Source organism: Leishmania braziliensis, chromosome 24 (genome assembly GCF_000002845.2).
Source record: "Leishmania braziliensis MHOM/BR/75/M2904 complete genome, chromosome 24".
NCBI classification, from domain to species: Eukaryota; Euglenozoa; class Kinetoplastea; order Trypanosomatida; family Trypanosomatidae; genus Leishmania; species Leishmania braziliensis.
Window position 1 is genome coordinate 747,881 of NC_009316.2, and position 13,601 is coordinate 761,481.

General features: G+C 58.3%; 4 protein-coding genes across 4 annotated transcripts; all 4 read right to left on the reverse strand.

Annotated features, from left to right (window-relative positions):
- Nucleotides 1-729: 729 nt before the first annotated feature.
- On the reverse strand, nucleotides 730-2,235 carry LBRM_24_2190 (conserved hypothetical protein; the record flags this gene model as incomplete). Its single annotated transcript, XM_001565432.1, has 1 exon — nucleotides 730-2,235. One exon carries the CDS (start codon nucleotides 2,233-2,235, stop codon nucleotides 730-732), a length of 1,506 nt encoding a protein of 501 aa, XP_001565482.1.
- Nucleotides 2,236-3,031: 796 nt separating this feature from the next.
- Nucleotides 3,032-6,553, reverse strand: LBRM_24_2200 (conserved hypothetical protein; the record flags this gene model as incomplete). The annotated part of the gene is made up of 1 exon (XM_001565433.1): nucleotides 3,032-6,553. The coding sequence occupies one exon, from the start codon at nucleotides 6,551-6,553 to the stop codon at nucleotides 3,032-3,034; it is 3,522 nt and encodes a 1,173-aa protein (XP_001565483.1).
- Nucleotides 6,554-8,202: 1,649 nt separating this feature from the next.
- On the reverse strand, nucleotides 8,203-8,670 carry LBRM_24_2210 (putative ubiquitin-conjugating enzyme e2; the record flags this gene model as incomplete). Its single annotated transcript, XM_001565434.1, has 1 exon — nucleotides 8,203-8,670. The coding sequence occupies one exon, from the start codon at nucleotides 8,668-8,670 to the stop codon at nucleotides 8,203-8,205; it is 468 nt and encodes a 155-aa protein (XP_001565484.1).
- A 1,206-nt stretch (nucleotides 8,671-9,876) lies between these two features.
- LBRM_24_2220 (conserved hypothetical protein) lies at nucleotides 9,877-10,842 on the reverse strand (the record flags this gene model as incomplete). The annotated part of the gene is made up of 1 exon (XM_001565435.1): nucleotides 9,877-10,842. One exon carries the CDS (start codon nucleotides 10,840-10,842, stop codon nucleotides 9,877-9,879), a length of 966 nt encoding a protein of 321 aa, XP_001565485.1.
- Nucleotides 10,843-13,601: the final 2,759 nt, after the last annotated feature.

Sequence of the window (13,601 nt, forward strand, 5' to 3'; positions counted from 1 at the left end):
CTCTTCCCCCCCCCCACCGCATCGCACTACAGCGTCAGCAAGCGTCAACAGAACCGCACCTACCGCCGACCCCCGTTCCTTCTTTCCGTCTATCGCGCACACACTATTTCTTGCATCTCGACCACTTGCGCCGTACTTCTGTTCTCCGCGTGAATCGCCTATCATCCCTCTTTAGGCGCCACACAGCTGCGTACACCTGTACACGCATATCTTACATGCACAGCAAGCAAGGGATGTATCCACTCCTGTGAGCAACGCCAACGGAGAAGCAGGGGAGGAGGGGGCGTCTTCCACCAAAGAGCCGCCAGCGATAAGATTCCGGAATAACACCACCTCTTCCGCTCGTCCCCTCTCACATCCTTGCCTCCCCCTCCTCACTAGGGTAGAGTGAACAAGAAGAGGGGGTAATGAGGGCGTCATGAGAGACTAGTGCACACGGTTTAACAGATCCACGAACTGTCGTAGACTGAACGGGTCTCGTGAGAAGGTAGAGCTAACCTTTCTTTCCTACGTAGCGCACACCCACTGATGCTGGGGTTCAAGTCTGTCCCACCCACTCCCTTTCCGTGTATCTCTTTACATTTCATGAAGTTTTTCTCTTTCGCCATTGAAGTAACTGCTCGTGGACGGAGAAGTCTTCGGCACAGTCGTCATGCGACCGCACTGCAGCTCTGTCTCTGTCCCCGTTCCTCTCTCCTTCTCACACAGATGCGGCATCACCTTGATTGCTTACTGGATGTAGCGGTAGTACTCAACACCAACATCTTGGAAGGTGGCCTCGTTGCGGTTGCCAAGGCGGTCAATGACGAACTCCATCTTGCGGCTGTCCTTCGCCAAATCGTTCTTCTCGGCGCCAGTGTGGAGAGCCTCGTACTGCGCTCTGTCCAGGCACACGGGGCTCTCGAGGGCCTTGCTGACATTGATGTTGGCAGCAGCCTTCTCCCAGCCGGGCACTGGGACGATCGGAATCGACATGCTCGCATCGCCGGAGCCGTAGCCGACCATCACCATCGGCTTGCCTGCGATGTCGAGTTTGCGGGTATAGGCCTCCTCGAAGCCGGCCGCCAGCCAGCAGGGCAAGGAAGCTGTGTACAGGTTGCCGAAGTTGCCCATCGCCGGGCTGCCCATGCTCATCTTCTTCTCCAGCAGATCAATGAATTTCTTGTCCTTGCGCAGCACCTTTGCCACCTTACCAGTGTCCGGGAACGCGTCCTTCGGGTCTGTGCCGCTCTCGATCTGCTGAAAGTAGTGCGGGTCCACGTCGAGCTCCTTCACTACGGCTGCGGGGTCTGCTTTGCCCTGCTTGCACAGCTCTGCGAAGTGCACCTTGTGCTCCTCAGAGGTGGCGCGAGCGAGGCCCCGGGCGTACAGGAACGACATTGCCTGGATGGGCATCATGTTGTACGGGCGGTGGAAGAAGAGGGCGGTGACGTCATCGTAGTACTTGCCTGGAGACTGCTGCAGGCGCGCCAGCATGTGCTCCACCGCGACTGTCACCTCCTCCTGGTACACAAGAGTGCTGTAAGGGCCGGAGAAGACCGGGAAGTCGGCCATCTTGCCATTGGCAGAGCTCTTCGTGTACTCTTCCAGGTTCATGAAGTGACGGCGATGCGGCTTGCGGAAGTCAGGGCCGCGGTAGTCCGAAGCGGAACCGCTGTACTGCAGCTGCACCTCAAACAGCTTCGGGTCGCGCTCCAGCATCATCGCAGTGGCACCGGCGCCTTGCGTCTGCTCGCCTGTGGAGCCGAGCGCGTACTCAGCAATGTCGGAAGCCACAGCAATCGCTATGCGGTCGCCACCGTCGGCGTTGGCGAAGCGGGTGGCGCTCTCCATTGCGTACACACCGGCCAGGCAGGCGTGCTTGAACTCCGGCACCTCGCAGTGGCGTGAGATGGCTGGCATGTTCATGGCGCGCAGACCCTTATCTACCATACCCTTCACGATGATGGCGCCCGCTGAGTTATCAGACGAACTTTCCGTGCCAAGGCCGAGGAAGCCGATTTTGGTGGGGTCGATCTTGTTGTTCACGATCAGGCGGAGCACTGCGTTGGCGGCCATGGTGTACGTATTCTCGTTGTGGTTCGTAATGCGGAAGGACTGGCCAACGACGCTGGACACCTTGTCCCAGTTGTTACCCGTCCACTTGCACCACTGCTCAAGGTCGACACGGCAGTGTGGGGCGTACACAGCCATGCCGCTCACACCCGCCAGGCTAAGAGGGGTGCTGCGCATCATTCTTTTTACTTCGGTTGTAAGGGGACGAGGGAGAGACGGTTGGGTGAGAAGGAGAGAAAGGCGAGGGGGGGGGAAGGGGAGAGGGAGACCTTCTGTGAATGGTTTGGGTAATGAGAGGAACTAATAATGTGGATGCTTGTGTTGGCTGTGGTGTTAGCGTCACGAGAGATTCTTCGATGCGTGCTGCGTTTTGGAGTGCGTGCATAACCCATGGGCATACGCGCAGGTGTGTTTGCACACACACCCACACCCACATGTATGCGTATGTGTGTGGGCGGAGGGAGAAGCGGAGAGACCATTGAGGAAGGAGGGAGGAAGAGGTGGAAGGAGGGGAGGGGTGCAGAGCGGCGTGGAGTGCATGGAAGATGCTCTCCAGCAGGAGAGAGAGCGGATAATTAACAGACAGGAAAGAGGGAGACACAGAGGGGAGCGGCGTGTCAATGAGCTTTTCCATCGTTCCTTGTTCGTGATTGTTTGTTGGTGCAACTGAGAAGAAGATAGTGAAAGCAATCGCGAGTGCTACAGGAACACTACAGGTGCGTGAGCGAGAGAGAGAGAGAGCAAACAATAAGGAGGGGGAGAGAGAAAGGAAAGGGAAAGCGAAGCAGCCGAACAGAACGCCGCCACCCACAAACCTTCTTCCCCAGGCCACTCAGCATCCTTACATACCGACATGCCTACGCAAAACTATACGCGTTTCCACGCACACACACATACACGCCTAAGGAGAGCGAAAAGAGAGGTGGTTGAGGGGAGGGGGGAGAAAGCTTGGTGAATGCAGAGAGAGGTGCTCTTGCTATATAGCCCGCATAAGCGCCTTGTAGTTGTCCCACACACTGCTCTTGAAGCCTTTTCGGTGCTCCAGCACGCGGCGGACAACATACTGGCACCACGGCGAGTCGTCGGAACACTCAGGAAGCCTGTGCAGCGGCGGCACGCCAACGCCGCCAGTGACGAGCTCAGAAGACGGCTTTGACATGACGTACTGCACGACGCTGTAGAGCTTTTCCAGCAGCTCCGCGCCCTGAAATGTGCGTCCAAACTCCCCCTCCACGAGCGGTGTGTCATGCTGGTCCGGTTTCCCCGAAAAAAAGTAGTCACGCACGGAGTCGAGGTCGGCGAGGATGAGCGGTGCATCTGCGGAGTTGAAAAACAGCTCGGGGCCATCTACGTACACGGCGAAGAGGCCCGCAGTAAAATTGTGGCCGAGTCGGTAGTGCAGCTGACGCACCGCCGGCGCATAGTCGATGATGTTGCACACGCGGTCAAACACGGAACGCACCTCGTCGAGAATGCGCCGCATCGTTACGGCGGGGTAGATGCGGGGCATGGGGAAGTCCTCTGAGTTGGCGGCGTTACGCTTCATCGACTTGTACTGCTTCGCATCCAGCTGCATGAACTTAGACATCAAGTACACGACAGTATCCTGTGTGAGAATGTAAATGCTGAGGCTGTCGCACAGCTTCAGTACCGCGCTATAAAGGTTGCTCTGGATCTTCTCGGTAATCTCGGCTGTCAGCATCGGTGGCGCCCCTGTAACACGTCGCACCAAGTCGTATTGTCGCTGCGAACGCGCAAGACACTCGTCGAAGCCTTCCTGCACCCGCACAAGGCTGTGCAGGCGTTGTACGCCGCTGGAGAGAAGCGTCGGGTACCCGCGCAGCTCCGCAGAGAGAGTGCTCACACGCTTACTCTCGGCCGCCAGAGCCGGCATTTTATCGCTCGGGGCAGCCGCGGCAGCTGTAGGAAATCCCTCCAAGCACTTTCCTGTCAGCGCTGTCACAATGTCGAGCCAACTGCACACGCGGGCGTATTGATGGGCTGCGGGATCGCCTCCAAGCGGTGGTGGCCGCGGCGCGCCAAAGACGGCTCGCACATACCGCATCACATCACCTAATGGCGCGTTTGCGCGCTCCACCGCATCTGCCCACTGCGGTGAGATTTCCTCCATAAGCTGCTTAGCAAACTGCAAGTGCGCGGCCTCGTCGTACTGAGTCAGCGTGCCTATCGGAGCTAAGTACCTCTGGGTAGCACGCATCAGCAGGACACACAGCGCCTCGTTCTCACTTGTGCGCCACTCGCCGTCGCAGCCGTCCAGCAAGTAGTCAAGGAAGGCATCAAGGGATGTCTTGAAGTCCTTAGGCACGTTGTTGGTGGCATCAGGGTAGAGACCGCCCCAGTGCTGTGTGAGAAGGACGTAGGCGCCGATGCGCAGTCGGCCAGGCAGAAGGAGCATGCTGGCGAGTGGGAAGCTGCGGGTGAGCATGTGGCAGTACGCCTTTTGCTTCGTGTCAAGGTTGTTGCCGACCCGCTGGAACAGCTTCGCGGCGGAGAGGCAGTGCACATCCGCCTTGTCCACCAGCTCGGCGTAACTGCGGAACACGCCAGAGTTAACGAAGACCTCCATGAACGCCAGCAGAATGTCCTGGCTGCTCGAGCTGGGAGGCATCACGGGCGTATCATCGACGAGCACCATCGCGCACGGCATGCACGGCGGCAGGGCTAGACATGTTTCGATGAACGCTGCCGTCGCACTGCGTTGCATGTCGAGTGAGAAGCTGGAGTCGAGCCACGGCATCGGCACGGCTGACAAGCAGAAGGCCTCTTGCAGTACGTAATAGGCATACTTCACCGCCGGCGTCAGCGTCGCGTTGGCGATGCTGGAGGTGTCGTGGCGGCTGACGGCGCGCGCCACGTCCTTAAGAAATACCGTCTGTGCCTCGCCGCTGCCGCACTTGTCGTTGGCCAGCAGCTGCGCATGCAGGTGGCAAAAGCGCTCTGTCTGCGGCAGAATGCCAATGTACTCCCGTAGCGCCGCGAGACAACTTGTCACGTCCCTCTCGCTGTAGATGGGGCTGAGGGTGCTGAGGTCCAGCTGGTACATTGGGATGAGACAAGCAGCGAACACCATGGAGCGTAGGGAGAGGGGGACTTGAGTGTCGCCCGGTAAGTCCGGGTAGCGTTCAATTATGCTCTGCAGCTGCTCCGCGCGACTCACAAAGTCGTCATCGTTGGAGTTGTCGCAGAGTAGCCGGAACGTGGATGCATCAGGGCGCAGCTCCGAGAGATACCGACGGCGTTCCGCTTTCGCCACTGTGTCTCTATTGTCAAGCACACGCCGCAAGGCGGGTGGGGTAACGTTGGCCAGTGACCGTGCGTGCTGCTCGTCGGTGATGTTGAAAACACGTCGGTAGACGTTTTCCAGCTCTCGCGCGTACGTGTCCCCATTCTTCGTGAGCAGCACACCGGTGGCCATGAGGAGGATCTCGTAGGCAAAGATGGGCAAAGTGTCGAGGAACGGCGCCAGAGGTGCGCTGTCGATCACCTCGCACAGTTGGATGTGTGGCGGGCGTGGGGGGTTGAAGGCAGCCGCTGTCGTCTCCTCGTTTGTCTTGCGTTGCCCCTCCGTGGTGTCCAAGAGGAGACCAAGCTGAGTCTCAATGTTGGACGAGATGGTGCCCGGCGTAGTGCCACAGAGTGGGATACGTACCCGCTCGATCCGCCGCGCTACACCGGAGATATTGGGTTCCTCCTTGGCAGTTACTGACTGGCTCGCCGCAGGAGAGCTCGGCTGCGTGCCTTGAATGGAGGTCAGCGGCTTTAGCATAGATGCCAAGATGTTGCCTCTGCTGCTGCCCGTGGCGGTGACGAGTGGCACACCTTTCCCTTTCTCAGCCGAGGAGGTAGAGGTACCGTTCGCCATCGATGCAGGGCGACCGGAGCCCGTCCGAGCGTGGACGGGCCCAGCAGCGGTCCCTCCCATGTTGCCCAAGGTTTTTAAGGCGCCCATGAAGTACCCCAAGAATCCCTTGTTTTCCTGAGCGGTGCTGCTCTCCTCTCTCGTGGGTGGCTGCCCAGGGCGTGGTGACGACTGCTCTGATGCCGCCAGCTGGGGGACATCGCTGTCACCGTGCGTATCGGGAGGAGGGAAGAGGTTGTCGCTGGGTGAATGCGGCTCGCCATTTGTATCTGACGCATCGGGCCTCGTTTCCGCATTCGCTGAGGGCACTGAAAGGGAGTGCGAGTGCTTGCTGAGGCTCGCTGATGACGCATTTCTGACTCGCTCGACGCAGCCACTGCTGCCGCCGAGGAAGGTGAAGAACTTCGTCATATCGAGCTCGAATGTTGGCACCTTCTTTCGCTTGGCATGCCGCGCTGCTTTCTCAGCCTCGGCGTAGAGGGCAGTTGGACTCGGGCAGCTTGTAAGATCGATGTGCTCGAGTGACGCAGAGCCGTCTGGTAGCTTGAGTCTGACGTTCGGCGGTGGGTGTTGCAGGGCATACAGCAGCAGCTCATCGCGCTCTGCCTGTACACTCATTCTGGTGCGAAGGGGGAAAAGAAGGCGTGCGTGCGCGTGGAGTCGAGGGCCAATTGAATTGTATAGAACGGAAAATGGAGAAGAGTAGTGACGTATGTGTGTGTGTGTGCGCGCGCTGGAAGCTGAGCTGACTATCAGAATCGCACAAAAAGCAAAGCAAGAACGTCGACTGTCGACGAGAAAGGCACGTATTTCGACACCGAGAGGATGTCGTGTGCGGGTGAATTTGAAGGAAAGGGAGAGAAGAGGTTAGCCGTGAGGCGTGCACAAGTCCAACCAGCGTCCCAGACGCCTACCGATCCTGTGTGTGCGTGTTATTCGAAAAGTTGTGTGTGTGTGTGTGCGTGGAGGGGGCTATTGGTGTGTATAAGTCTTCGACTGTGCGCGTGTGCAAAGGGAGTGGGGCGGACGGGCACGGCGGTGGAAAGGGCGAGTGAAATGAGAAAGAAAGGAGGGAGAAGCAAATGCACAGGGAAAATGATCGCAAGCGCAGAAAACAGCAGGGAAGAGGAGGTGAGGTGGGGGAGGCGTCATCCGTACGCACGCTGGCACAAAACTCAATTAGGGGAAAGACAAAGAGAGAATCGGGCCGCAGCAGCAACACCGCTGATGACAGCCACCGTGAAAAAACGATCACCCGCCAGTACAGTTGCCGTCTTGTCTCTGCGTCTGCGATATTTGTTACGGTATTCAGCTCACCGCATCTAATTCCCTCCACGGTAGAGAGGAAGGAGTCGAGAGAGGAAGAGAAAGAGCGGCGGGCGGAGAGGCCGGCGTGGACGTCTAAGGCACTGGAGAGGGAAGGGGAGAAGTGTGCAAAGCGTAACAATGATGACCGGAATCCTGTGGTGTGTGTGGAGAGAGAGAGAGAGTGGTGGTGCTCCATTGCGAAACATCAAGGAAGACAGGTGGAGAGAGGACAGAGAGTGCGCGGTAACGCAAGAGCGAGAGAGTGTGTGTGTGCTCGAAGGACACATGCACGCGCACGGGCACGCGTGTGTACAGGAGGTGAGGCGAGAAAGAGGCAGAACGAGTAATATGCTGAACGGAAGGGGGGGGGGGGCTTGCCCGTACACGCACACACACACACGAAGAGAAGACAACGAGGGAGAAAGTTAGGTCCACACATACGCAAGACTTGAGCACTCGCCCTCAGCGTGTTCACAGGCCAAACAGGTGCTCTGATCGCGAGCCAGAGGCGGAGGAGAAGCAGCCCACTATCATACCCCCTCTCCCTTTCCATTCCCTTTGTTTGCATCTGCTTGCCGGTCAATCGAAGACGTGTAATGTCTACGGGTGCTGCACGCACCGCCGTGTACACGCCGCCAAGCATAAGCACAGGCACACGTAGAGGGCGAGCAAATGAGCGACGCGTGCGCACATATCTGCCCGCGCATGCACACAGCAGCCGTAGCCCACCGAAGACGTGTACATTCCATAGGCTTTGCGCGGAGAGAGGGGAGGAGACGGCAGCACGCAGCCTTACTAGCGCTGTGGCCGTCAGTTTGTGGGCACGTACTCCACCCCCGTCTCCGTGCAAGAAACCTGTCGCACGCACTGCCTCATCAAAGGAGAGCACACAATACTGTACGACTCAGCAAAGCACAGACCTCCACCCACACACGTAACGCGAAGCGATACGCACGCGTCTAAGATCCCGGCGCTCCACCGTGAGTGGTCCGCACAGCGATGGTAAACTGCTCCCTGTCGTGCCAGAGCTGCGCCGCATGGTTGTTCAGCGGTGACTCGTTGTTAGGGTTGTTGAGAAGGTTCTGGATGGAAAGCAAGATGGAGCTCACCGAGTAGACGGCGGACCACTTCTCCTTGAGAATGTCGAGGCAGATGGCCCCACGCGTGTCTACGTTCGGGTGGAAACATGGTGTCATGAACGTCACGGTGGGCGCTTCGTACGGGTAGTTGGGCGGAAAAACAAGCAGCAAGTTGTACTCGAGTTCCTCGTACGGTGTGTTTGGCACGCCCTTGACGCTACCGATCCAGCGAAAGAGGTTGTCGTCCTCTGGGTAGGCGGAGATGCCCTCGGCATCGCTCATCATCACCTCAACGAGCTCCTTTTGCAGCCGCGCCGCTGCCCCACTGTTGTTGCCGCCGCCTTGCATGATGTACGAGTAATTCCGCCTCAAAGACCACAGAAGCTCGTTGCCCACACCCACCCACTCCCATACCCACCCACAGGAACAGGCACGCGGAACGGTGATCACCGAGGTGCAACAAGAGGAAAGGCGACAGGGAGTCGTGCAAATCTTTGAGGATGACCACTACGCGGTGGAGTAGGGGGGGGGGAGAGGGGTGGGGAGGCAAGAGAAAAGCAGTACAGTGTGGACTGTGCAACGCCCCTGCACGGTGGCGTCGAGAAAATACCCCAATACAGCTGCGCACGCGTACAAGGGAGAACAGAGGAGAGCGAAGACAGGAAGATCAATAAGGGACGAGGAGATGGCAGAGACACGTGGCAACACCAGTGATGGAGAGAGCGTTTGTGTATGGCTTTGGAGGACGCAGAAAGAGCCTCCCTCGTGTGACTGAGTGAATTTCGAGAACAAAATGAAAAGGAGGAGGAGGAGGGGGGGGCAGGGAATATCTAGAAGAACAACGAAGAGAGAGGTGAGTGAGTGAGTACTTGCGTGTGTATACGCTGATGAATGAAGCCCTACTACATACGCAGGTGCGCTTGCTGAAAAGCTGCGCTGGTGCACGTCCGAAGCTGGAAAAGAAGTGGCGGTGACAGAGTGGTAGAGGTAGCTGTGCTGGTAAGCGTGAAGTTCTTTCGTGTTGATTGGCGGTTAGCTATTGTGCTTCCTGATGGATGCGAAGGGTAGAGGGAGAGGGTGAGGGGAAAAAGAGCGGAAAAGGGCGCGAGGACGCATGGTCAGCAGAGGTTGCGAGGCACGGGGAAAGAACGTCCTGGGAAGCTTTTCTTTATCTAGGATGTCATGCAGACGCCATCGCAAGCCAGCGGCGGGGGTATGCAACGGCTGAGGCACTGCACGGAGTATACAGTAGCGAGCGAGAGCGAGTGAGAAAGAGCAGAACCAAGATGCACGCATGTGCTGCCGAGTCCCACAGGCGCATATCCAAACTACTCCAAGAGAGGGGGAGGGAGAGCAAAGCCTTCGTTTTCCCATCTTTCTCCCCGGGGTGTGCACGTGACCCTTCTGTGAGTGGCGGGTACACACACACACACACACACGCAGTAAGAATAAATGGAAAGAGCAGTGCAGCTACGTGATAGTGGCCAAGGGACGCCACAACAGTACATATCGATTTCGTTTTCATCATCTCCGGCGCAAGTCACTGCGTGCAGCTCAGGAGTGCAGGAGGTGCGGAAGAACTTCACGAGTGTACCAGTCTGCCTCGTCAACGGTGGCGGTGTCCGTCACGTCGTCGCCAGCGTCGCCTTCGCTCGCCTCCCAGACGTTGAGGAAGTGCTCCATCACTTCGGTGCCAACGTACTGCTCGAACGGCTTCAGCAGAAGCACTTCCTGAGTCACACTGCGCCGCTCCACATCGCGGCGGGCGAGAACGTGATTCACCGTGCTGGAGTCGTGGGCGGTGGGATCAGCCTCCATTGATTGCGGTCGCCACGAGACAGGCCACTCGGCTGGGTGGAAGATCAGGTGCATGTGTCGGATTAGCACTGACATGACAGACACTCGCATGGGGTCGATGGTGGCGTACACCTCCTCAAACGGCACAAACACACGCCTGGCCGGTGCCGAGCGCGTCGTCGTGACGGCGCTGTCGCACGAGGGAATTCCGAGTGGATGGCCGGCGGCGCCGCTCCGCTGGCCGAGACACTGCAAGCAGCGCTCCTGAAGGAGCGGGTGGCTCCGGAGTGGCCCGGCGAGCTCGATAATGGGCGGTTCAAAGGGATACCGACTAGGGAAGTACACGTAGAATGCAAAGCAGCCACGGTGCCAAGGTGAGGAGGATGAGCGCACACGCACAAGGCCGTTCCACGCATGGTCCTGCTTGAGCATCGGGTCTTCCCCAAAGGCCGACTCGTCGCTAGCGGACGGCGTCAGCGACAGGCCATCCAAGGAGTAGAGCGGTGGCAGTAGCAACACATCTTGGCGTGTGCTGCTCGCTGGCTCTACCGAGGTTGCGGAGCTGGGCTGCTCCTCGTCCTTCTCTTTTGTAGTCGAGGTTATTTCAGAAGCGGTGCCGTGGGTGGCGAGCAGCAACATCTCACGCCGGAGGTAGAGGGTCCGGAAGAGATAGTCCCGCGTGGTAGTGGAGTGTTCGTGGGACGAAGGGAATGGGGACGCCATGACTGGCGCTGCAGTCGCTGAGGATGATGCACACGGTGGGTGTACAGTGAGAGACTACTTGGAGAAGCGAGATAATTCGACGCGGCTAGAGATCGACTGGCGAAGGCTTGTGCGTGCTTGTCAACGTTGAAGCGACTCTGTGCCAACGCGCGCAGGGGCAGGAGGCCGTTGTTGAGGTGGCCGCGGGCTGCTTCCTCCTGCACCACTCCAGATGCACGTGGTGGCTGCTCTTGGTGACTCTCTCTCGGCGTACCCACTTGTGGACTGGGACGTCGAGGAGAGCAGCTGGGGACAGAGAACACACAAGAAAAGAGCCGCAGGTGTGAAGAGGGGTGCTACGGCACAGCGGGTGCACTCGCACATCGCACAGGTGAAGAGGAACGACGATCGGAGAGACAGGGGGCAGGGAGGAGGCGATGGAGTGGTGGATAGAATTAAGCAAATGGGCTTGAGTCGGGGGCGTGTGCGCGCCGAGTGTCACCGATTCTCTTTTTTTACGTGAGGAAGCCCCGATGGCAGGGGCCCCGCCATGGCACGCGGTGTCTCAGGGCCCAGTAGCCCCCACTCGGTGTGGGGAAGCCAGGCAGCCCCCATAGCCCTGCCAATGCTGGAAGGTTGGTGCGACTCATCTCCACTGACGTCGGCGGTCAGGCCCTCGACGACGTGGCATCGGGGCAACCTGCAACCGGGAGCACGCTTGCCCCACCCCCATAGGAGGGGCAGAGTGTCAGCGGGGCTCGGGTGCATCTCGCCAGGCCCTGGCTGCCTACGGCTGCCTCGCACCGCACGCGGTGGGTCTGTGACAGGGCTGCGGGGTGGGGGTGGAGCTTCACCCCGCTGCTCTGTGGCAGAGAATGAATGCACTGAGGGGAAAAACGAGCTGAAACGTGCGTACACAGACACTGGCAGGTGATCCCACTGCAGGAGTTTGTGTGGCCGAAGAGGACGTTAGAGAGCAGGCACACTGTCTTGACAGTGGTAGCGCTGTTAGATCCACACACGGACCTCTTCACTGTTTCCTTGAGTGGGGTTGGTGGAGAAAACATTTGCTTCTTGTTGGGAGGCTGTTTCTACATAGACGAACTAAGCTGCACCTTTGCGGCATCGCCCACTTTCTCTTTTCCGCTTGCTCGAGCAATGCGACACACCAGTGGGGTAAGAGCGGATGAGGAGTGCACGGAGAGGGGTTGTAAGTAATATCAAGACCCACACCAGGAGAGACGCAGGTAAAGAGAGGCACCTTGTCTGGAGGAGGGAAGTTGTGGAAGTGCCCTTTTGCATGGACACACGCCTATAAAGAGAGACATACAAATACACGCAGTAACACAGAAGACACTCTCTCGCTCTTCCCTCCCCTTCACTGGACTCCACTCACATTCCGAAGGAATCGCTGTCGCTGCACCACCGCTTATTTGCACGAGTGCGCGAAGAAGCGGGAGAGAGAGAGACGCAGGCATGTGCACCACCAGCAAGCGCGCACCACTTCACCACGTAAGAGTGGGCGATGGGTGATGGCCAGAAGCTGCAAGCCGAGAGAGGGAGGGGAAGGAAAAGAGAAGGACACACAATACATATGGGAAACACGTGGTGGCGCCTTGTTGAGCAGCAGTGCAGCATCCGCATTGGAGAAGAGGGAGGGGCGCACAGCAAAACAGACGCGTAAATCAATGGGCAATCAAAGGAGCCACCGCGGCGAGGCAACAGACAAAAATCGCACCGAGAGAGGGCAGAAAGGGGGAAAGGGAGACCGCCTATCGTTTACTCACACGAGCACACGCGCAGTGGCGCACGAAGTGGAGAAGAGGGCCGACAATGGGGGAGGGGGGAGGGAACGGAGGCAAAGAAAGAGGCGGGAGGGGCACAGTATGTTAGGGATAATGAGGGGCAAGCAGGCGGCGGGGTGAAGTGAGGTGGAGGTGGAGGCAAAAGGGGAAAGCTGAAAATTGATAATCAGCCAATTAAGAACGGCCCCGGAAAGGAGCAGGAAAAGGCGAATAAACGCAAGGAGAAGGGTGCTTGCGTGTGTGTGTGTGTGTGTGTGTGTGTGTGTGTGTGTGTGTGTGTGTGTGTGTGTGTGTGCACGCCAACCCACACATGCATACTCGCTGCGCGTGCTGTTGCTGAAATGACATCCGGAAAGAGCGATTGAGGAAGGGGGAGGCCGCACATGACGAAACTAAAAGAGGAGCGCGAAAAAAGAAGCAAACGTGCAGACACAACAGCACAAGGGCGGACACACACACGCGAGGGGACTCCTCCACCCTACGTTGCTACATCAACCACGTCGTCTCTTCCGCTCCACTCGTCCATCGATGGTGCAAACAGTCTTCCTCGGGGCTCCTTTCTCCCGTGAGACGCATGTCGCTCCGTGTTATCTGTACGATGATAGCCGCATGGGCCGCCCTTCTTCAAAGCACAGACGCTGTCCTTCAGCTGTGGCTGTCGAGATCTCTTGCTCCTCCGAGGACGAGGAGGAGAGTGAGCAAGGAGGGCGAGCGCTGATGTATCCGTACACGCGTTAACACAATGCGTTCCCTGAGCGCGACAGTAGCAAAGAAGAGAGGCAGCAGTGACAACGCGAACCGGTACGCTCTCACGCAGCCAGTCTACAAGAGAGGAGAAGCGGAGGTACGTCCTGGCGGGTTGCACGCGCCCTTTTTTTCCTGTTGGATGTGTGCTCGCGCTGCTTTGCGTCCACCTTCGCCCCACCTCAGCTCGCCAAAGAGGCGAGGGAAGAGCGATGAGCGGATGGAGGACGG